This window comes from Haematobia irritans, chromosome 3 (genome assembly GCF_050003625.1).
Source record: "Haematobia irritans isolate KBUSLIRL chromosome 3, ASM5000362v1, whole genome shotgun sequence".
Lineage (NCBI taxonomy): Eukaryota > Metazoa > Arthropoda > Insecta > Diptera > Muscidae > Haematobia > Haematobia irritans.
The window spans coordinates 40,302,699-40,326,047 of record NC_134399.1 but is presented as its reverse complement, the minus strand read 5'-3'; the positions used below and the strand labels follow the sequence as shown (position 1 = coordinate 40,326,047).

At 33.2% G+C, this 23,349-nt stretch overlaps 2 protein-coding genes across 3 annotated transcripts in view; one reads left to right on the top strand and one right to left on the bottom strand.

Annotated features, from left to right (window-relative positions):
- The window catches only part of kek5 (leucine-rich repeat, immunoglobulin-like domain-containing kekkon 5 protein), a 524,846-nt gene that overhangs the window by 204,208 nt on the left and 297,289 nt on the right, over nt 1-23,349 (top strand). The window lies entirely within an intron of this gene.
- Nucleotides 140-8,719, bottom strand: LOC142230853 (uncharacterized). The gene is made up of 3 exons (XM_075301476.1): nt 5,970-8,719; nt 259-452; nt 140-177 (listed from the first exon to the last, which is right to left on the bottom strand). The coding sequence occupies exons 1-3, from the start codon at nt 8,717-8,719 to the stop codon at nt 140-142; spliced, it is 2,982 nt and encodes a 993-aa protein (XP_075157591.1).

Genomic DNA, 23,349 nt, shown 5'->3' with positions numbered 1-23,349 from the left:
AAAAACTCAAAGGTACGAGTACAGATTCTTTTTTGTTGTGGAAGAAGGTTTTGCTACTAATATATAGTTCATTCACAGATATTATAAATACTAGAGGTCTGCCTAATTCCTTGTGTTTACAATAACGATATTATGGAAATCAGGCGAGGACATCATCTATTGCTGTAGTATTATGGGCTAATAGGATGGAAGAAAATATTGTGGATAATTAAATATTTTGAACGTTTACGAAGATACCCCTCTAGAGTTACTTCATACGGTTTGTGGAAACCATTAAGAAAAAACTCAAAGGTACGAGTACAGATTCTTTTTTGTTGTGGAAGAAGGTTTTGCTACTAATATATAGTTCATTCACAGATATTATAAATACTAGAGGTCTGCCTAATTCCTTGTGTTTATCCCAGAGAACACGTGTACTACTTGTCATACCAGAACACATATCGGAAATGTCGCTGAACAATAGGAACACATTTTAAGGAACAACCAAATATGCAAATAAAATCATGTTGTTCCTCTGCTCTCGTCACTGCAAACAAATAAATATTCCTCGCTCTTTCTCTCTCTCTCTCTTATTCAAACGTACTCAAAGTGATCATGTATCTCACGAGAGCCAAAATGTACAACGTTCAGTTTAAGGAATACACATAACAGTAGCTTTGCATTTTAACGGCCTTATTCATAAAAAAATCATTAACGCGCACTCTAAACCAGTGATAGCTATCACGCTCTTTTTATTCTATAAGCCTTATATAAAAATGGGTATTCATTAATCATTAATAATACTATTATAGTTATCATGCGTTTTTAGTGATCAGGTGGCAACACATGTCGTTACATCTTGTCATTTTCATCGTAGTGATGAAGATCGAATTATAACCGGTTGATCTTAATAAAAATAAAGTCTCAACATTTTAATGATTTTGTGGCGAAACATAATTTTCCAGGCTAAATTAATTTATACAGAATGTATTACTCACAATATACAATTATTTTATAATTAGTCAATATGTTAGTATCAATATTAGTATTAATCGAACCGTATTGTATTCGAATATAAAGTCTATTGTTATTCAAAACACATCAATAATCTAATGGAATTCATCTATTTAATTTCTCGAGCTAATTTTCGACGCATTTTTCATTAAAGTAACAAAAGGAAGTTTAATATGACGTTAAATTTACATAATATTAGTAGGATTGCATTTTGTACGTCTATTTCTGCAGTTCTCTTATTTGGATTAGTATTTTGAAAAATGGTATAAAAATAGGGTTTTTTATAAGAAAAGATCGCCCATTTTATACGCATTGGCATATAATGATATACAAAATAGCATAAAACAGCGATACATTAATAGGTATTGCCCAAAAAAGCATTTTGCAATTTTATCAATGAGTTAAAGAAGGGTACATCCTACAATAAATTTTTACAATTTACCAAAGACTTGTTAAAGGTTTGGTAAGCTATTAATCGTTTATGAATGCTATTTTTCACGAAATAATTTATCAATCGTTCATAAACTTCAATTAACTTTTTATGAATACGGCTGTAAATGTTTTCGGTGGGCCTACCAAAATGGATACGCCTGAGGAAATTAAATTAATTTTCTAACAATTTATAATAAATAATAGTTAATTGAAATTTTGTTGAAGTAAAAATTAAAAATTCGTTATTGTTACATTTTTAAAAATTGAAAATAAAACAATTATTCATATTACATTTCTGTCGACACATACATAGTAACAAAGTAAAGATTTGCTTCGCACAAAACTGAGAAATCTTTAAGGTACCACGTGTTACCACAAAATATATGTACTCGTAGTACTCTTTCTCTAGTACTTTCAATTTTATATGCTCTCTTTTTCGAAACACATATTAAGGGCTGCCAATTCTTCTTTTTCCTTAACTGTTTGGTCTCAGAGAGAAAGAGAGTGTATGTACCTATTACCATAGACTATAGACTTTAGATAGATGATCCACTATTCTCTTTAAAAACAATGTGTCAGTTTCAAAAATTAATTTTCTGACATTTCGTTTTGATTTTTTCGTAAAGAGTCAGTCCCAAACATTAATTTTCGTGCATTTGCTTTTGTGTTGTTCGTAAAGAGCAATGCTGCTCAAAATTAAATTTCGTATTTTCACGATTTTGGTCACAATTTTTTGTTCAAATATTAACTTTTAATATATTAATTTATTTATAAATCCTCTGTTGCATCATAAACGTTCTAATTTTGTGTAAAATTGGCAAACTACAAAAAGGAAAACGAAAGAGATTATAAGCGTGCTCTTATTTTTCTCGTTTATTCTTAATCTTCGGAACTGTCAAAAATAGTTTGACACTCATGGCTCATCTATCTAAAGTCTATAGTCTATGCCTATTACAAGCTTTCAAGTGTCAAATCTCTCTTTTATATCCACTATGAGAGTGTAAAAGTGCTCATAAATATATTGTTAGTCTCTCAAACTTGATTATTGTATAAAGCTACGATCACATTCGCAATTTTAATGGAATTCGGAAGCATCATTTACCGAAACGTTATAAGAAGAATCGTCCAGGAAAAAAGTGAACCCACCATGAAGGAAAATGTAGATTTATTATAGAAAATTTTTATTACAATATTTTAATAATTGCAACATTATACAAATAAGATAATAATTTGTGTAAAATTGCAGAAAATTTATTAAAACTAATAGTCATTCTATGTTTTTTTAAGACAATTTAATTTTTTAAGGAAAAAAATTTAAGATACAAATTGTTAAAATGTCTTTAGCGCTATATGAAGTTCAAGATAGACACAATTCAAGAAAACTTTATTCAATTGAGACATCTAAATATTAACTCAAGTTAACTAAACTTCACCCATTTTAGAAAAATATGAGCTTTTTTAAAATTGTGTATTTCATTTGAATACAACAATTCTTTAGTTGTTAGTTCACATCGTTAAGTGCCAAATTTAACAAAAATCGACTAATTTTCATGAGCTAAAATATAGTTAAATCGACTATAAAAATTTCGTTGACTTTTCCCTTCTGAGGGATAAATAAAACGTGGCAAAACATGGTAAAAAGGGTGGCACAAATATGTAAAAACCAAGACAAAAGTATCATTGCCTGAAAAAAGTAGCAAATTTGTCACTACTCACAAAGAAAATTTCATTAAATTTAGACTTCGATATTTCTTCGTTGCAAAAAAAAACGTTTCTTTGTTTAATAGAAATTTCTTTATTATTATGAAATATTTCATTATATTATAACTTTGTTTAGCTGGCTCATTTAGAGCGACACATTTCCTTAATATTATGCAGTTTTTTTCTACCAATGTCAAGTGACATAACCGTCGCAATGTTCGGAAGAGATCATAAAAATTTAACTTGTATCCTATATCGAGGATCTTTTCGAATTAGTCTCTGAAACAATGATGTTTTTGGTCCAAATAGAATTATCGTAGAAAAAATGGCTTGTATTAAACTAAACAATAACCAACGTTATCTTCCCAGCAAAAACTAGGTAACCACATCTCATTACAATTGACATTACCAGGAGTAAAGCTGTCATTACACGTTGCATTACATTGCGGCGAGTTATAATGACTAACTTGTAATGACAAAAATAAATACTTCTCGGTAATTTTCGAATTGTTATTATCAAATTTTTAGGCAGTTGTAGTTAATATAATTATTCACATAATCGAGCACTTACATAAAAAATCATAAAGAATATGTAATGTAACGGTAATTCTGAAGATTTTTCCGTTAGGAATTTTTTATCACAAATATTTCATAATAATTGTGTTTAATGACATTATCATATTATGCTTTAAATAAATGCTTTCTTATACCTCATTCACATTACACTTCCAAAATGCGTTTAAACTAAATTTCAAATGTCATTTGCCTTATAAAAAAGAGACTTAAAATCCACTTTTAGTAGATTTCGAACCTTATGTGAATTGGCTATTGGATATATTGTATCGTAATTCACGAATCCAACTACCTTAAACAACCTACATTTATTTCTATTTTAAGTGTGAAATTAATTTGAGTGTAATCTTATTTAGATTATTTATTAGAATTTTTGTTTATTTATACAATATTCGTTTCTATTCAAGTAGTTCTCCTATTACAGCACCACTCGCCATATTTTGATCCATTGTAATCGGCGATAGAAATCAATATTTTCGAGATTTGGTTGCCTGAGACAATAAGTGGCTATTTTGCAAGTTTTGGTGTATCTACGAATAAGTCATTACATATTAGGTGATTATATGCTTTAAATGCACTACTTATTTTATGGCCGATAGTATGCCTGGGAAGAAGTACTTCCCTCCTAGGACATGCGTATGTAAATGTAATCCGAAGCGATGCCAATTAATAAGTGGTTATTAATTTTTAAATAGGCTTACCTACAAGATTACCGGGTAATGAGAGTTTTTGCTGGGTTGTTGTCCATTCCCGTGAAAATTGCTCATGCAGTATAGATGATCAAGAAAAAGGAAAATGCTTTGACTTGTGTATATATCATATGAAATAGTATCAAACTGACATCATGATGCATTCCCATAATGTCATAAAGTCTGCATTAAATAAACAAAAAAAAAAAAAAAAAAAAAAACTTTTCTTCTATATGCAAATTCCACCTCATAATATATTTTGCTCAAATTCATTTTTCCTAATTTCCACTAAAGTCTTTATAGTTTTCATTGCCCCAGAAATTTAGTGCTCTACGGGAAAAGCTTATCGTAATCGGTACCTTAGTACACCATTGCAACGCCTTTATAACATGCTGCCCAATTTAAGTACACCTTGGTGAATTTGCTTTGAAGTTTGTTGTTTTTATTTTATTTTGTTCGACGATAAACTCTATACACAACAGTGGGATAACCTTATTCCTAATGAAGGATATCTGCATCTAAATACATTGAAATTTCGTACAACATGCTAAAACTTAATTACTCCCGGAAGTTGTACTCTGCGTCTGTATGGGGCCTAAACTGGCTAACGACAAAAAATAAAAAAAAAACTTGGTGAAACCACAACAACAGCACCTGCTGTTAAAACGGACGGGGCGGTACAAGTCGATATTATGTTAGCATATGATAACCCCTAAATACGCGTGGTGGTAAACCGTAAATGCCTCAAAATAAAAACCAAAGGACTTTCATAAATGTTTCTAGTGGTCTATGTGTTAGGGTGAAAATGAAAAAGAAAATCTATTATGATTCATCACTTAAGTTTAAAGACAGTAATGTATAGTGGACATTTTCTGGATTTTGAACATATTGGGATCGCCAACAATAAATTTTTTTTATGGAATTGATATTCATTTATTCAAGATGGTCCAAACACTAATGGAAACATTTTTAAAAATTATTTGTAAAATTAACAAGTAAGGAAAGTCTAAAGTCGGGCGGGGCCGACTTTATTATACCCTGCACCACTTTGTAGATCTAAATTTTCGATACCATATCACATCCGTCAAATGTGTTGGGGACTATATATAAAGGTTTGTCCCAAATACATACATTTAAATATCACTCGATCTGCACAGAATTCGATAGACTTCTACAAAATCTATAGACTCAAAATTTAAGTCGGCTAATGCACTAGGGTGGAACACAATGTTAGTAAAACAGTGTGGCGCAGGGTATAAATATGGGAAACATTTAAATCTGAAGCAATTTTAAGGAAACTTTGCAAAAGTTTATTTATGATTTATTGCTCGATATATATGTATCAGAAGTTTACGAAAATTAGAGTTATTTTTACAACTTTTCGACTAAGCAGTGGCGATTTTACAAGGAAAATGTTGGTATTTATTTATTTTATTTATTTAACTTTATTAACAAATAATATGAAATTATTAGTTAATTAATGTTAGCTATAGCTACATAGGCCTTAAGCTTAACATATAGTTAGGTACATAGTTGGTAAGTTAGATTTTAGTTTTGGTTATGTCTTAGATGTATCTATACAGGTTTGATTCTTTTAAAAATTTTAATAAAATGGATACGTTATGTGTAGTAGGATTGGATATAAATGAAATAGGGTTTTCCCCTTTAAATGCATTATGTTGTATGGTTCGCGTGTCATTGCATTCACGCATAATATGATCAAGAGTTCTATTAGGCACATTACAATTACAACTTGGGAGGTTTGGGGCATTGATGAGGTGACCGTGTGAAAGTAAAGTATGGCCTAATCTTAATCTAAAAATCTTTATTAGGTCTAATCTTGAAAGTTTTGATAGGTCAGAGTTTAGATAATCCTTGATTGAAATTCTGCTAGGATTTATTGATCTATACCAAGGACTCGGATGTAAAAAGGGGATATCATTGGCTTTTAAATGCTCTTGAACGAACCTGTATGAATCTCTTAAATTAAAATTCTCTGTTCCTATCAAAGGAGATTTTAAGCCCTGCTTTGCTACATTATCTGCGAATTCATTACCTGTTATATTGCAGTGACCAGGGGTCCAAATAAGTACAATTTTAGGATGTTTATCTATCAATTTACTTCTTATGTAATCTGTGTAGAAGTCGTTCGCAGTAATATTCCTGATCCTTTTAAGGGCGGACAGTGAATCAGAACAAATTGCAAATTTCCCTCTCTTGGTGGAGACTATCTTAATTGCTTCGAATATTGCTATTAATTCAGCGGTAAATGTTGAAGTGTGGTTAGGAAGAATTGATGTTTTCCAAATACTTTGGTTCCCTACTACGCTGTATGACACACAATCCTGTGATTTCGAAGCATCTGTGTAAAGAAATTCGTGGCTAGGCATATCCTCTTGGCTTTTCTTATGTAAAGTTTCAAATAAAATTGGATTATGTTGAAGTTTGTTATATCTACTAAGGGTCAAATCTACGCATCCTGACATTAGAAACCATGGAGGGAAGCGTTTCAGACGGTTAGTTTTGGGTAGTACTGAAAATAGACCTAGTTTTTTACATTCTTCAGTAACCCTATAAATCACTGATGGTATTCTAGGTACTTTTTTCCTATTAAGGCATTTCCGAAGAACTATTCTTAAAGGATCATTGGGTTCATATAAGTAGATTCTGGCTTGCTTATATAACGATAATCTAAATTGTGCAGTCAAAGGCAATATATTGGACTCAATATATAGATTACTAGTAGGAGTTGTTCTAAACGCTCCGAAGCAGAGTCTAAGAGCAGAATTAATTACTGTGTTGATTTTATTAAGATAAGACTTAGGGGAGGAACCGTAGAAGGGAAGCGTAAACCGTATACGAGTTAGAATCAATGCATTCACAATGGATATGAGTGTGTCTGTACTGCAATTGTAGGACTTGCAAGCTAAACACTTTATAATGTTCAAATGTTTTTGAAGGGAGCCAATGAGTTTGTCAATATGAGTACTCCAAGAGTATCTCTTATTTATGTGCAAGCCAAGAATCCGTAAGGAATTTGCTTCATTTAGTATGTAATCGGAAGATTCTAGTAGGCATACGCAAGATTGTTTGCGGCAGATGTGAATAAATTTACATTTTGTAGAGGATAAGGAAGCTCCCGAAGTAACACTCCACCGTTGGATATTATTGAACGTTTCGTTTAGGTTAATCCGCGGATTTTTCTGTTTATTGGAAGAAACAATAATGTTAAAGTCGTCAGCAAAAGCGGTAAAATCAATTGATTTGTTCATGCGGAAGATTTTGCAAAGTTTATCATATGCAATAAGGAATAAAATAACTGATATCGGAGATCCCTGTGGTATTCCGTTATAAATTGAGTGAACATGGGAGTAGAACTTACGGATCCTTACGGTAAATCTTCTGTTCGACATAAAGCTGATGATATAGTTAATTATCTTAGGCCCAATTTTCCAATCTACCAGCTGTTGAATTATTGCATGTATGCCTATCTTATCGAAAGCTTTCTCGAAATCCAAGGATATTATAGTAGTATGCTTCCTCTGTGAAAGATTTTGGGAGACAATACTGTCAATGTATAGCAAGTTATCGATTGTAGATTTCCCCTTCTTGAATCCAAATTGTCTGTTATCGATTAAATTCTGGGTGGAAACAAACCACCAGAGGCGATTGGCAATCATTTTGTCCAGGGTTTTAGCAATAGTAGAATTTAAAGAAATTGGTCTATATGAATTTAGGGAAGTCTTATTTGAATTGGGTTTTAATATTGGAACGACAATACTGGTCTTGTATTGTTGTGGAATATAAGTTTCGAAAATATTGTTAAAAAATTTAAGCATTCGATCCTTCATAGAATGGGGTAAGTTCTTCAGCATGGGGTATGAGATCCTGTCTAGACCAGGAGTTTTACCTTTAGCTTTTTTCAAAACTGAACAAAGTTCATTTTCGTTAAAATTATCCTCCATTATCATTGCTTGAGGGCTAGGAGTGTAGGTAACCTTGTATTGTAACATATTCTGTTTCGATTGCTGAAAAGCCTGGGAGAATTTGGAATCTGTGGAGTTCTCGGACCAAAATCGCGCAAATTCGTTTGCGATATCAACGGCTTCCGCAAGATTGTTCAGAGGATCAGTATGGGAAGCAATGCAGTGTATGGAATGACTGGTTTTATAACCAGTAAATTTTCGAATATTGTCCCAGATCGTTTGGGGATTAGTGGTCGGTGTTATTCTTGATGTAAAGTTATAAATTGATTGGCGTTTTGAATTTTTTATTGCTCTTTTTAGTTTTGAATTAGCTTTCTTATAATTCAATAAATTATCTGCAGACATGTTTCTCCTAAAGCAATACCAAAGTCTGTTTTTCTCTTTTTTGAGAGATTCAAGTTCCTTGTTCCACCAAGGTACTTTATGGTGGTATTTTGACCATTTTTGTCGAAATCAGAAAAACATATATATGGGAGCTATGTCTAAATCTGAACCGATTTCAGTCAAATTTGGCACACATGACTATATTACTAATTGTACTCCTAGTGCAAACTTTGAACCAAATTGGGCCAAAACTCTGGCTTCTGGGGCCATATAAGTCCATATCGGGCGAAAAATATATATGGAAGCTATATCTAAATCTGAACCGATTTCAATCAAAATTGGCACACATGACTATACTACCAATTGTACTCCTTGTGCAAAATTTCAAGCTAATCGGGATAAAACTCTGGCTTATGGGTCCATATAAGTGCATATCGGGCGAAAGATATATATGGGAGCTATATCTAAATCTAAATCAATCCCTGTACAAAATTTCAACCAAATTGGGCGAAAACTCTGGCTTGTAGGACCATATTAGTCCATATCGGGCGAAAGATATATATGGGAGCTATATCTAAATCTGAACCGATTTCTTCCAAAATCAATAGGGTTCTATTCTGACCCAAATTAGGAACATGTGCCAAATTTGAAGGCGATTGGACTTAAATTGCGACCTAGACTTTGATCACAAAAATGTGTTCACAGACAGACGGACGGACGGACGGACATGGTTATATCGACTCAGGGACCCACCCTGAGCATTATTGCCAAAGACACCATGTGTCTATCTCGTCTCCTTCTGGGTGTTACAAACATATGCACTAACTTATAATACCCAGTTCCACAGTGTGGCGCAGGGTATAAATATGGGAAATATTTAAATCTGAAACAATTTTAAGGAAACTTTGCAAAAGTTTATTTATGATTTATCGCTCGATATATATGTATTAGAAGTTTAGGAAAATTAGAGTCATTTTTACAACTTTTCGACTAAGCAGTGGCGATTTTACAAGGAAAATGTTGGTATTTTGACCATTTTTGTCGAAATCAGAAAAACATGTATATGGGAGCTATATCTAAATCTGAACCGATTTCTTCCAAAATCAATAGGGTTCTATTCTGACCCAAATTAGGAACATGTGGCAAATTTTAAGGCGATTGGATTTAAATTGCGACCTAGACTTTGATCACAAAAATGTGTTCACAGACAGACGGACGGACGGACGCACGGACGGACGGACAGACGGACATGGTTATATCGACTCAGGGACCCGCCCTGAGCATTATTGCCAAAGACACCATGTGTCTATCTCGTCTCCTTCTGGGTGTTACAAACATATGCACTAACTTATAATACCCTGTTCCACAGTGTGGCGCAGGGTATAAATATGGGAAACATTTAAATCTGAAGCAATTTTAAGGAAACTTCGCAAAAGTTTATTTATGATTTATCGCTCGATATATATGTAATAGAAGTTTAGGAAAATTAGAGTCGTTTTTACAACTTTTCGACTAAGCAGTGGTGATTTTACAAGGAAAATGTTGGTATTTTGACCATTTTTGTCGAAATCAGAAGCACATATATATGGGAGATCTAAATCTGAACCGATTTCAACCCAATTTGGCACGCATAGCTATAATGCTAATTCTACTCTTTGTGCCAAATTTCAACTAAATCTGAGCAAAAAATTAGCCTCTGTGGTCATATGAGTGTAAATCGGACGAAAGCTATATATGGGATAGGGTTCTATTCTGACCCAAATTAGGAACATGTGCCAAATTTGAAGGCGATTGGACTTAAATTGCGACCTAGACTTTGATCACAAAAATGTGTTCACAGACAGACGGACGGACGGACAGACGGATAGACGGACAGACGGACATGGTTATATCGACTCAGGGACCCACCCTGAGCATTATTGCCAAAGACACCATGTATCTATCTCGTCTCCTTCTGGGTGTTACAAACATATGCACTAACTTATAATACCCTGTTCCACAGTGTGGCGCAGGGTATAAAAATGGTTTTCTTTACATGTAGGAAAATATGATTTACTTCCAAGACTTTAACAATGGGTTGCAAATTTTAAATATGAGTATTCCAAATTTTTTGTATCAGTTTTTTTTGTGACGAGGGTATACATTTTTTTAATATTTTTTGTTTCAAAAAATAGGCCCCTAACTAACTAAATTAAGTTTCTTGACCAATGCGCCAATCTGCTGGTTGTATAAAATGACCCATTTTGCACCTTTTATGGACATAGTCCATTAATCAAAACACTCTCTCTCATTAGATTAAATGCAAATTTTCGTTACACCCTAAATGACATGCGGTTCTATGGTTGCCGCTTGCCCCGGCCACAAATGTTGCACAGGTGTGGATAGGAAAATAGAAGCTGAGCTCGAATGAACGTTCAGTTTTATCTTTAATTACAACGTGTGAAAATTATTATATATGCCGCAAACACTCTCACTCCCCCAAAACACGTAAGCATTGAAATAAGCTGTGACGACCTAATTTTTACATAGTGCTTTGTGGTATTCTAACACACATACACATGTTTTTTTCTGGTATCTCCATGCAGATATGAATAAAACCTTCTCAACCATACACTTTACTATCCTTTGGAAAACAACATAAGCAAGAAAGAAAAAAATTGTAATAACAATACTCACTTACATATAGAGAGTAGACGAGGAGTGTACTCCTCGTCTCTTTAATGGTCTCCTTGGTTTGTGAGTGCGTGCGAATTTAACTAGTTTCCCCTCTCGCTCCACTATGCTTACAGTTGATGGAGCTTCCGTGTCGGCAAATACCTTTCATTGGATTTCCTTTATTTTTTGCTTAATTTGCAGGTATTTTCTTCTATTGTTATGACCGGACCGAACGTGAGTTCTTAAACGAAAAAGTACGATAGTACTTCACCTGTATGTGAAGCTAAGAATGATTGTAAGCGGGGATTGAGAGAAGGGATTGATATTCAGATGTATTGCTGGTAGATGTTTCTCATACTCTATGCTAGACCAAAAACAAAAATGTTATTGCTGACATATACACTTGTTGTAAGAGAGCATCAGGTCCGTTGGCAAATGCCTGTCCCAATGAATGGATGTTAGTTTGTGGGTGGTAAATATGTAGATGGATGGCTGGCTTTAGTAAATGTTTGCTAAATGTAAAAACAGCATAAACACACCTCTTTATGAGACACGTAACTGTAATATTCTCTCCCCATGCACATTCATCTATACATGCTGTTGTTAGCTCTGCAACCCGATCGTTTGTTGTTGGTATATTTACATTTTTAAAAGTTTGTGGGTGTGAATGATCCAAGCACTACTATTGCGATTACTATGAAGTTGTCAAATGCAACCATACAGATTGGAAGAGCGCCATACACTGAGTTAGAAAGTAAAAATCACTCAAAACTTTATCTTAAGTTTTTGTCCACATTCTGTCATTTGCACAAACACCCAAATTTTAGAGGAATATAGTGTAAGAAATTACTATGGGTAAGCTCTGGCATATACTCTACAGTGGTGAAATGTAATCGAGTTATTCCAACTAGAATATAACACTCACATATATATTTTTTTGTCATAGATGTAAACAATATTTATTGAATTATGACATTTGCAATAAATGACCATTTACATGCTGAAAGGGACTATATGAATTAAAATAAAATGCAATATTAAGTGTTTAAATATAACCACAGCGGTAGGCGACGATCAAATACAATAAGCTTGTCGGCAAAAAATTTCTTTTCTTATTTCCGATGTTTTTTTTATATAAATATAGCATATTTCTTTAATATTAACATTGAAGATGAATAAAAACATGTAATTTCTTGGAAAATGTTTTGTTAGATTTTTAAAAACATTCCTCTCCAACTAAGAGGTACTGCAGTTATCTATGGATATAAAATTTTGACTAAATTTTCTATAGAAATAAAATTTGACAAAAATTTCTATGGGAATAAAATGTTGACAGAATTTTAAGAAGAGTGTATACAGGTATATTCAATATCTTAAAAAGTCGTGTTATTTCGTACTATCAAAGTCATTGTGAATACATTCTCCCATTTTGTAGAAGTATTAGCTTTTTCTTCAAGGTATATTTATACCAAACAAATTGTTGCTAATAGGAGGGATCATTCATTCATTCATTCAAAGAAAAACATATTTTGCATACTAACCACAAAAATGTGATCAAAAAATGCAAAATATTTTTTTTTAAATTTGATAGATTTATGATAAAAGTTTCTTCAAATTTTCGTAGATTAATTTTGACACGAGTGGCAACCGTGACCCAGGAAACAGCAAACATAGTAGTGAGTTCAACAATTTGGTAAGCGATGGCAACACTATCTCAATTTCCTCCAAGGAATTAGAAAATATTGTAATTTGGTGGAATGAATGCAATAATTTGAACAGTAGAGTGATATTTTAAAATATAACCTTGTTCGAAAATGAACCAAAGTCTTTAAGCGCTTCACTCATTACACTCAAATAAGGAGGCGCTAATGTAGGGATGCCAGACGTGCTCTTTTAAAGAGCACATGTGCTCTTTTTTACAAAATGTGCTGTTAAAACAAGATAGGTTAAAAGAGCACGCAAAAGTGCTCTATTTTTAGTTAAGTACTCTTTTTGTGCACTTTTTATGCATCACAACAAATATTACTCCAACGCGATTCAATAAATGGTAAAAGTAAACTGAACATACGTAAATGTCACACTACGAGATTTTCCTACGCCGTTATTTTCTAATTCAATAGTGTTTTACTTTATATATCAGAGTCGAAGAAGAGCACGTCGATGTTGCTTCTTCACTTTGTACTCTGTTCTAAATGTAAACAAACTTCTTTCAATAACATTTTTCTCAAAAACATCAAAAAATGACTTACAAAGTATTGTAAGAAAATTAGCTTGAGTTGAGAGTGGGTTATTTTATGTTTATGAACCTTTTTGTTATGTTTAAATGAATTATCTTTCAATAAATTGCAATTAAATGTTTTTATTTTATTTGAAAAAGTGTGCTCTTTTTTTGTATGTGCTCTTTTTGCCTCTTCAAAATCTGGCATCCCTACGCTAATGCCAACTTATATTTATTTTAGTTCATAAAAATTTGTTGATTTTTGTTAAATAATGAGCAAATGTTCCTTATTTGAATAATTATTTCTTACTTTAATGACATGAACTAAAACTAAGGAAAAAATTTGTATACAATACACAATTTTACTAAAAAAATGCAAGAGTTCATATTTTCCTAAAATGGGAGAAGTTTGCCTAAATTGAGTTCATAAGTCTCTCAAATGAGTAAATTTTACTAAAATTGTACTTGTCTTGAAAGTCGTATAGCGCTAAAGACGTTTAACTATTTTTAAATCCAATTTTCACTTTTCTTTTGTGTGTACAAATGTAAAGTTCATGTTTTTAAAAATTACAAACAGATTAGCAATTGCAACCCACTGTAACAAAAACCTTGATATAGTCATAGTTCGAGCATGGATACATAAACATCAGAGACTTTTGTGTTGTCATACAGGTGTCATAAACCAGCTTGCCCTGGATATAGGTGACAAATTGTTCTTTCATCCCATAGCATCATTGGTTACAGCAAATGAGAACGAGAGAGAGAGAGGGAGCATTTTTTTCTCTGCTATGACACCATTAAAGTGCATTTAATTTTTAATGGCTCTATGTTGGTGTTAAGAGAACATTTTGTTTGCTTATAAAGGGTGATTTGTTAAGAGCTTGATAACTTTTTTTTAAAAAAAAACGCATACAATTTGCAAAATCTCATCGGTTCTTTATTTGAAACGTTAGATTGGTCCATGACATTTACTTTTTGAAGATAATTTCATTTAAATGTTGACCGCGGCTGCGTCTTAGGTGGTCCATTCGGAAAGTCCAATTTTGGGCAACTTTTTCGTGCATTTCGGCCGGAATAGCCCGAATTTCTTCGGAAATGTTGTCTTCCAAAGCTGGAATAGTTGCTGGCTTATTTCTGTAGACTTTAGACTTGACGTAGCCCCACAAAAAATAGTCTAAAGGCGTCAAATCGCATGATCTTGGTGGCCAACTTACCGGTCCATTTCTTGAGATGAATTGTTCTCCGAAGTTTTCCCTCAAAATGGCCATAGAATCGCGAGCTGTGTGGCATGTAGCGCCATCTTGTTGAAACCACATGTCAACCAAGTTCAGTTCTTCCATTTTTGGCAACAAAAAGTTTGTTAGCATCGAACGATAGCGATCGCCATTCACCGTAACGTTGCGTCCAACAGCATCTTTGAAAAAATACGGTCCAATGATTCCACCAGCGTACAAACCACACCAAACAGTGCATTTTTCGGGATGCATGGGCAGTTCTTGAACGGCTTCTGGTTGCTCTTCACTCCAAATGCGGCAATTTTGCTTATTTACGTAGCCATTCAACCAGAAATGAGCCTCATCGCTGAACAAAATTTGTCGATAAAAAAGCGGATTTTCTGCCAACTTTTCTAGGGCCCATTCACTGAATATTCGACGTTGTGGCTCGTTAGTAAGTCTATTCATGATGAAATGTCAAAGCATACTGAGCATCTTTCTCTTTGACACCATGTCTGAAATCCCACGTGATCTGTCAAATACTAATGCATGAAAATCCTAACCTCAAAAGAATCACCCTTTATATGTTATATGTGTGTGTCGGTGGGTGCATACATTTAACTGTGTTGTATCACACATTTATTTAAAACTAAAGTAAGCATGTCTCTCTACTTTATTTTGTAATTTAGTCTTTAGTCTGGATCCTTAATAAAATGCAAGCATTTTCCAAAGGACATTTTAAAGTTGCCACAGTTTTATTTTATAAGGGGCTTATTCATGTTTTCCTTAACTCTGTTTCTTTTTTGTTTTTGGTTGATTGCATGTATTAAACTAGGGTAGGACACATTACCTTTAACATTCTGGCCCCAACCAAATAATATCATTTCCCCCCGTCAAGAGAGCACTAAAGCTTTCAACTGTGGTCTATGGTGGTTTTGACTCTGTATGTCTTAAGAAAAATACTTGCAGCAGGACTTTGAGCGTGCAGTTGTGCACAATTTAGCGATAAGAAACGTTTTACGTGTTCAAGGATTTCTTTGAGTATTTACGACAGTCTGTGGCAACCCCCCAGACAGAGAGAGGGTACAGATGGTAACTTGCCATTCGAAAAATCTATTGAGATTGAAGCGTATGCCATTTGATCACGTCTTGGGGCTAAGTCTGTTTGTTTTTTTTTTTTAGAGTAGAAGCTCCAGACAAACAAACACTGAACAAAAAAATCTTTCAAAATCGAAAAACTCTCAATGATAGCTTGTGGTCGGTCAGTGTTGCCAAGTTGGGAAGTTTTCTTTCACAAATTTAGGCGGTTTTTTTCAGGTTTGTGACAAATAAATTTCATATATTTCAAATACACCCAGAGATGGAATATGATCACCTCAAACATGTTTTAAGAGCAAAATGTTATTTTTGGGTGGTGACCATGTAACATGGTTTTCGCAACCATGTTATTTTCTTGGAAAGCATGTATCTGATTTCGGCAAGCAGGTTATATTTGACGAGAAAATAACATTTTAGTGACAAACATGTTACATGGTTACCATACAAAAATAAAATTTTGCTCTTGAAACATGTTTGAGGTGACCATATTCCTTCTCTGCGTGTAGAAACAGCCCCCTATTTTTCGGAAATTCTTTTTATACCCTCCACCATAGGATGGGGGTATATTAACTTTGTCATTCCGTTTGTAACACATCGAAATATTGCTCTAAGACCCCATAAAGTATATATATATTCTGGGTCGTGGTGAAATTCTGAGTCGATCTGAGCATGTCCGTCCGTCCGTCCGTCTGTTGAAATCACGCTAACTTCCGAACGAAACAAGCTATCAACTTGAAACTTGGTACAAGTAGTTGTTATTGATGTAAGTCGGATGGTATTGCAAATGGGCCATATCGGTCCACTTTTACGTATAGCCCCCATATAAACGGACCCCTAAATTTGGCTTGCAGACTCTCTAAGAGAAGCAACTTTCTTCCGATCGGGCTGAAATTTGGTACATGGTGTTAGTATATGGTCTCTAACAACCATGCAAAAATTGGTCCACATCGGTCCATAATTATATATAGCCCCCATATAAACCGATCCCCCGATTTGGCTTGCGGAGCCTCTAAGAGAAGCAAATTTCATCCGATCCGGCTGAAATTTGGTACATGGTATTCGTATATGTTCTCTAATGACCATGCAAAAATTGTTCCACATCGGTCCATAGTTATATATAGCCCCCATATAAACCGATCGGCCGATTTGGCTTGCGGAGCCTCTAAGAGAAGCAAATTTCATCCGATCCGGCTGAAATTTGGTACATGGTATTCGTATATGTTCTCTAATGACCATGCAAAAATTGTTCTACATCGGTCCATAGTTATATATAGCCCCCATTTAAACCGATCGGCCGATTTGGCTTGCGGAGCCTCTAAGAATCGAAAATTTCATCCGATCCGGCTGAAATTTGGTACATGGTGTTGGTATATGTTCTCTAAAGACCATGCAAAAATTGGCCCATATCGGTCCATAATTATATATAGCCCTCATACAAATCGATTCCCAGATTTGTCCTCCGGAGCCTCTTGGAGGAGCAAAATTCATCCGATCCGGTTGAAATTTGGAACATGGTGTTAGAATGTCGTCTCTAACAAACACGCAAGAATTGGTCCATATAGGTCCATAATTATATATAGCCCCCATATAAACCGTTCCCCAGATTTGATCTCCGGAGCCTCTTGGAGGAGCAAAATCATCCGAATTGGTTGAAGTGTGCAACGTGGTGTTAGTATAAGGCCGCTAATATCCATGCCAAAATTGGTCCATATCGGTCTATATATATAGTTTATATAGCCGATCCCCCCCAATGGTCCATATCGATTCATAATCATGGTTGCCATTCGTGCCAAAAATAATCTACCAAAATTTTATTTTTATGGAAAACATTGTCAAAATGTTATTTCTATAGAAATTTTGTCAAAATTGTATTTCTATAGAAAATTTTGTCAAAATTTTATTTCTATAGAAATTTTTGTCAATATTTTATTTCTATAGATTTTTTTTCCAAATTTTATTTCTATAGAAATTTTTTTCCAAATTTTACTTCTATAGAAAATGTTGTCAAAATTTTATTTTGTCAAAATTTTATTTCTATAGAAACTTTAAACTTAATTATATACGTATTTAATCGGCCTTTTTTAGTTTAATATATACTACGTATGGACTACCTTGTAATTTAGAAGACGATGTTAGGAAGTTTTAAGATACCTTGCCATCGGCAAGTGTTACCGCATCCCAAGTAATTCGATTGTGGATGACAGTCTTCAGTAGAAGTTTCTACGCAATCCATGGTGGAGGGTACATAAGCTTCGGCCTGGCCGAACTGACGGCCGTATATAATTGTTTTTATTATGAATTGAAAATAATTTTAGTGGAACAACAACGATCATTCGTACCAAGTTATGATTAGGATCTAATATATAAATATCGCTAATATTTTGTTTAATAATTACAACCGTTGATGACCATTGTTGCTACACAAAAAAAAACTGATTTATTCTAATTTAATTGGTATAATTTATATTTAAACTGACTTTATTTTTTATGTTCATTAAAAAAAAAAAATTATACATTATTTTTATTTGTTGAATTGATTTTTTGCAGAGTACCTCTATAAGATGTTCTTTCACAAAATTTAGTAAGCCATTTTGTACCTATTTACATTCTTCAAAATTTTTGGAGATTTGTAAAAAAAATCTAGAACTGTTTAAAGTTTTTTTTTAATTTAGGGATTCTCAAAAATTTAGCAATATTGTTTCTGGTTTATTTTTGTCGTATGAATCCAAAATACCATTAATTTTAAAGGTCTGTTATTAAGGCCATAATAAAATTATTAGAGCCTTCATGATCACATTTGCCTAAGCTAATCATTTTTTTCATGCTAAATTATTGAAGTAATCAGAGTAATAAAAGCAAATATGTTTACCTCAACGACTTTTAGGTCATAACTTACCATTCTAAATTATTTGTCCTTCCTAGTCATAGTAGTTTTCCATCGACACTCGCATGAACTTAATATTCTTTGGGCGGTACATTTGTTTGAAAAAAGCGGCGTGTCCAACATTACCCCTAACGCAATTTTTACATCTAAATCATTAGCGAAATTTTTATTGTGTTTAGCAAAAATAGTTGTGAACTTAGATTGATGGAATTTCCGTGTTTCTTTTCCCCTTCTTCACATAAAAACAAAATCAGTTGAATTGTTTGTATTTCGTTAAGTAAGACTTTAAGCATGTCACAAGAATAATTAACCTTTTTCCTAAATTTCCTTTCAAAAATTTCCTTTTCAAAGTGTACTCTGGAGTTAAGTGCTACTTCCAGTAACAAATACATTAGTATGAGTGTGAAAGTGTTTGAGTGTATATGTCCTGTCCATAAAAACATGTGTTTTTCTTGGTTACAAACAAATTATTCTAATAACAAATTCGCATGCAACGTTATATTTTGTGGCACTTCCACCAAATGAACAACGTTCATTTGACCAACTTACATTAATTTCCCCCGGGGTCAAGAGTTAAAAAGATGGTGGCCTCAATCGAAGTGGCAGTAGTGCTTGAATTGAAGTTTTAGTTTGGGAGAAAATTTACAATTTTTCCAAGTCTTCCGATGGTTGTGTATTGATAAGCCAGTACAGAGTGCATAGATTGACTTTTATCATCTTCATGAGTTAATGGGGACAAATGAACCAAGGATTTCTTAAATCTTAAAACTGAATATAACTTGAATATAACAATACCAGCAATCTAGTAATTCATCCTCATTTTTTTATTATTTATTTATTTACTTCTTCAGAATGATAGTCTAATTCTGTTGTAATACCACATAAAGGTGCATTCAAGTGGGGTTAAATAGAGTAATATTGTGAGCTTTACCCATTATACTTCAATTTTCTATCTACTCTGTAGGACAATTAAAAAAAAAATGCAGACACACTTTGCAATAAAATTAACATATAAAAAATATAGCATTTCTTCGTTCTAATTCGATTGAATTTCTTCATTATTCTTTACTGATTGACCCTTACAACATTTAACTTTTCTATCAGTTGCAGTATATATTAATGGAAATTATGTCACGTACAAGAATATATGAAACGTTTGCAAGAAATGCTTTGATAACAATTTTAATAATTATTGTGGACTACCAAGTAATAAGAGACCAGGGCATAAAATTATGTATCTTAGTAAACGAAGGAAATTCTTAGAAATTTTAATGTGTAATTAGAACTTTGGTTAATTGTTGCATTACAATGTAGAACAAATTGAGGAAATTAGCATTATAAAACAGTTTATAATATGTAGATTAAATATTAAATGAAAAGGGCAAAACATTAGTCATATGGGTTAAGCTGTAGTTCTACATTTAACACCCGATATTGGCAAATATAGTAATTACAAGCCAATTGGGAAATAAATTTGAAATTTAGCACAGCGAAGGTTGCGAGTATCGCTGTGGACCAATGAGTACATAGATGTATCAAGTGAGTTAATAGCTACACTGAAAAAACAGTGAACCCACCAGGATGAAAACTTTTGCTTAATTTTATAAAATTTTTCGATAAATTGAAGAAAATATACTACACATAATTAATTTTTTTCACTTGTCAAAGAAAATTTTGTGGTTCGAAAGAAAAAATTAGAGTTCAAAAATGCAAGAATGTCTTTAGTACCATACGAAGTTCATGATGGACGCATTTTTGGTAAAATGAATAAATTTAAAGAAATAATTACCCGAATTTATTCTGATAGTTGGTTGATAGTTTTGCTGCAAGTAGAGGATGCTGATGAGGAATGTGGTAATTCCGAAACGTGCGTCCATCCAACCATCTTGCAGTCTATAGGGCTTTGCCCAAATACATTTGACAAGCATACTTTTCCGGTTAAGCTACACTTGTAGTATAGTCAATGCATGGTTTTAAGCTGAGATCAAAAACAACAATAAAAATAATGAACTATTTTGTGAGAAAGACGATTTAGTAAATTTTTTGCTTAATTTGTGCATATTTTCCCCTGTTTTTTAGTTCGTTTAACTAACGTACGCAAAAAAGAATATTAGAGTAAAGGAAATTTTCTCCAAACATAATATGTTAATTTCATGAAAAAGTTAAATTGGCTTTAATGAAATAGAGAGTTCACTTTTTTTGAGTGTATGTCTTCTGTAAATTACAAAAATATAAAATGAATAATAATATAAATAATATATAATTCTGAACATCTAGTTCTTTTTATATGCAAATTGTTTGCTCTGTTCGCCAAGCTTCTCCTCCCAAAGAGAAAAACCCATGGATCATTAAATATAGGGACGCCTCCAATGAGTTAACAGTGCTGTTGTTTCTTTATAGTGTTCTTACACTGTAAACAACACTACAAAATATCCCAAGGAAGCATGTTAAACTAACAGTGATGTTGTTTGTCTACAGGCCTCATTACTCATTCTCTTGGGGAAACGTGAAAATCCATAAAATACAATTTGCAGTAAAACAAGTACATATGGCCGTAAGTTCGGCCAGGCCGAATCTTATGTACCCTCCACCATGGATAGCGTAGAAATGCCATATACTAGCACAATGTACCAAGAGGCTCCAAAACCAAATCTCGGGATAGGTTTATATGGGGGCTATATATGATTATGGATTGATATGGACCACTTTTGGCATGGTTGTTAAATATCATATATTACCACAACGTACCAAATTTCAAGCAGATCGGATGAATTTTGCTTCTCCAAAAGGCACCGGAGGTCAAATCTGGGGATCGGTTTATATGGGGGTTATATATAATTATGGACTGATATGAAGCAATTCCTGCATGGTTGTTGGATACCATATACTAACATCACGTACCAAATTTCAACCGAATCGGATGAATTTTGCTCTTCCAAGGGGCTCCGGAGGGCAAATCTGCGGATCGGTTTATATGGGGGCTATATATAATTATGGACCGATTTCGACCAATTTTTGCATGGGTGTTTGAGGCCATATATTAACACCACGTACCAAATATCAACTGAATCAGATGAATTTTCTCTTCCAAGGGGCTCCGGAGGGCAAATCTGCGGATCGGTTTATATGGACGCTATATATAATTATGGACCGATGTGGACCAATTTTTGCATGATTGTTAGAGACCATATACCAACATCATGTACCAAATTTCAGCAAGATCGGATGAAATTTGCTTCTCTTTGAGGCTCCGCAAGCCAAATCGGGGGATCGATTTTATATGGGGGCTGTATATAATTATTGACCGATGTGGACCAATTTTTGCATAGTTGTTAGAGACCATATACTAACACCATGTACCAAATTTCAGCCGGATCGGATGAAATATGCTTCTGTTAGAGGCTCCACAAGCCAAATCTGAGGGTCCCTTTATATGGGTGCTATACGTAAAAGTGGACCGATATGGCCCATTTTCAATACCATCCGACCTACATCGATAACAACTACTTGTCCCAAGTTTCAAGTCGATAGCTTGTTTCGTTCGGAAGTTAGCGTGATTTCAACAGACGGACGGACGGACATGCTTAGATCGACTCAGAATTTTACCACGACCCAGAATATATATACTTTATGGGGTCTTAGAGCAATATTTCGATGTGTTACAAACGGAATGACAAAGTTAATATACGCCCATCCTATGATGGAGGGTATAAAAATATAAAATGAACAATAATATAAATAATATATAATTGTGCACATCTAGTTCTTTTTATATGCAAACCCATGGATCATTAAATATAGGGACGTCTTCAATGAGTTAACAGTGCTGTTGTTTCTCTATATTATTCTTACACTGTAAACAACACTACAAAATATCCCAAGGAAGCATGTTAAATTAACAGTGATGTTGTTTGTCTACAGGGCTCATTACTCATTCTCTTTGAGAAACTAGAAAATCTATAAAACACAATTTACACTAAAAAAAATTAAAAACAGAATTTTATATTCATTTCCAAAATTTGCTATTTTTTAAAATAAGAAAGGGGTGAGATCAAATTAAAGGTTTAACAAAAAAATAAATATTGTACTGAAGAACCTCTACTGTGTGCAGACAAACAATAGCACTTTCTTGATGATCTATGAATAAAATGCATTGAGCATACGATTCACTCACAATTGAACTGATAAAATTTTCATATAAAACAAAATCTTTTGAAATTAATTAATTCATTAATGGTAACACAGAAAAAACAATCACCAAACCATTTCCAATTAAAACAATTATTGAAATTGAAAACATATTCAATGCAAAAATTAATTAAAGATAAAAATTTAATCATATTAAAAAATTAATTCAGTGAAGAAAATAATTAAAAATATTTAAGTTTTTAATTAAAATATTAATAATCTCAATAAACATTTTAATTAAATTAAAAAATAATTGGAAAATGTTGTGCGGAATAAATAATTAGTTTCTATATTTATATTCACTGGTTCATTAAATTATAACACAAATCTTAAGAAAAATCGAACTATAATTATAATCGGGAAATGCATAAGAAAGTACTGAATAACAAAATAA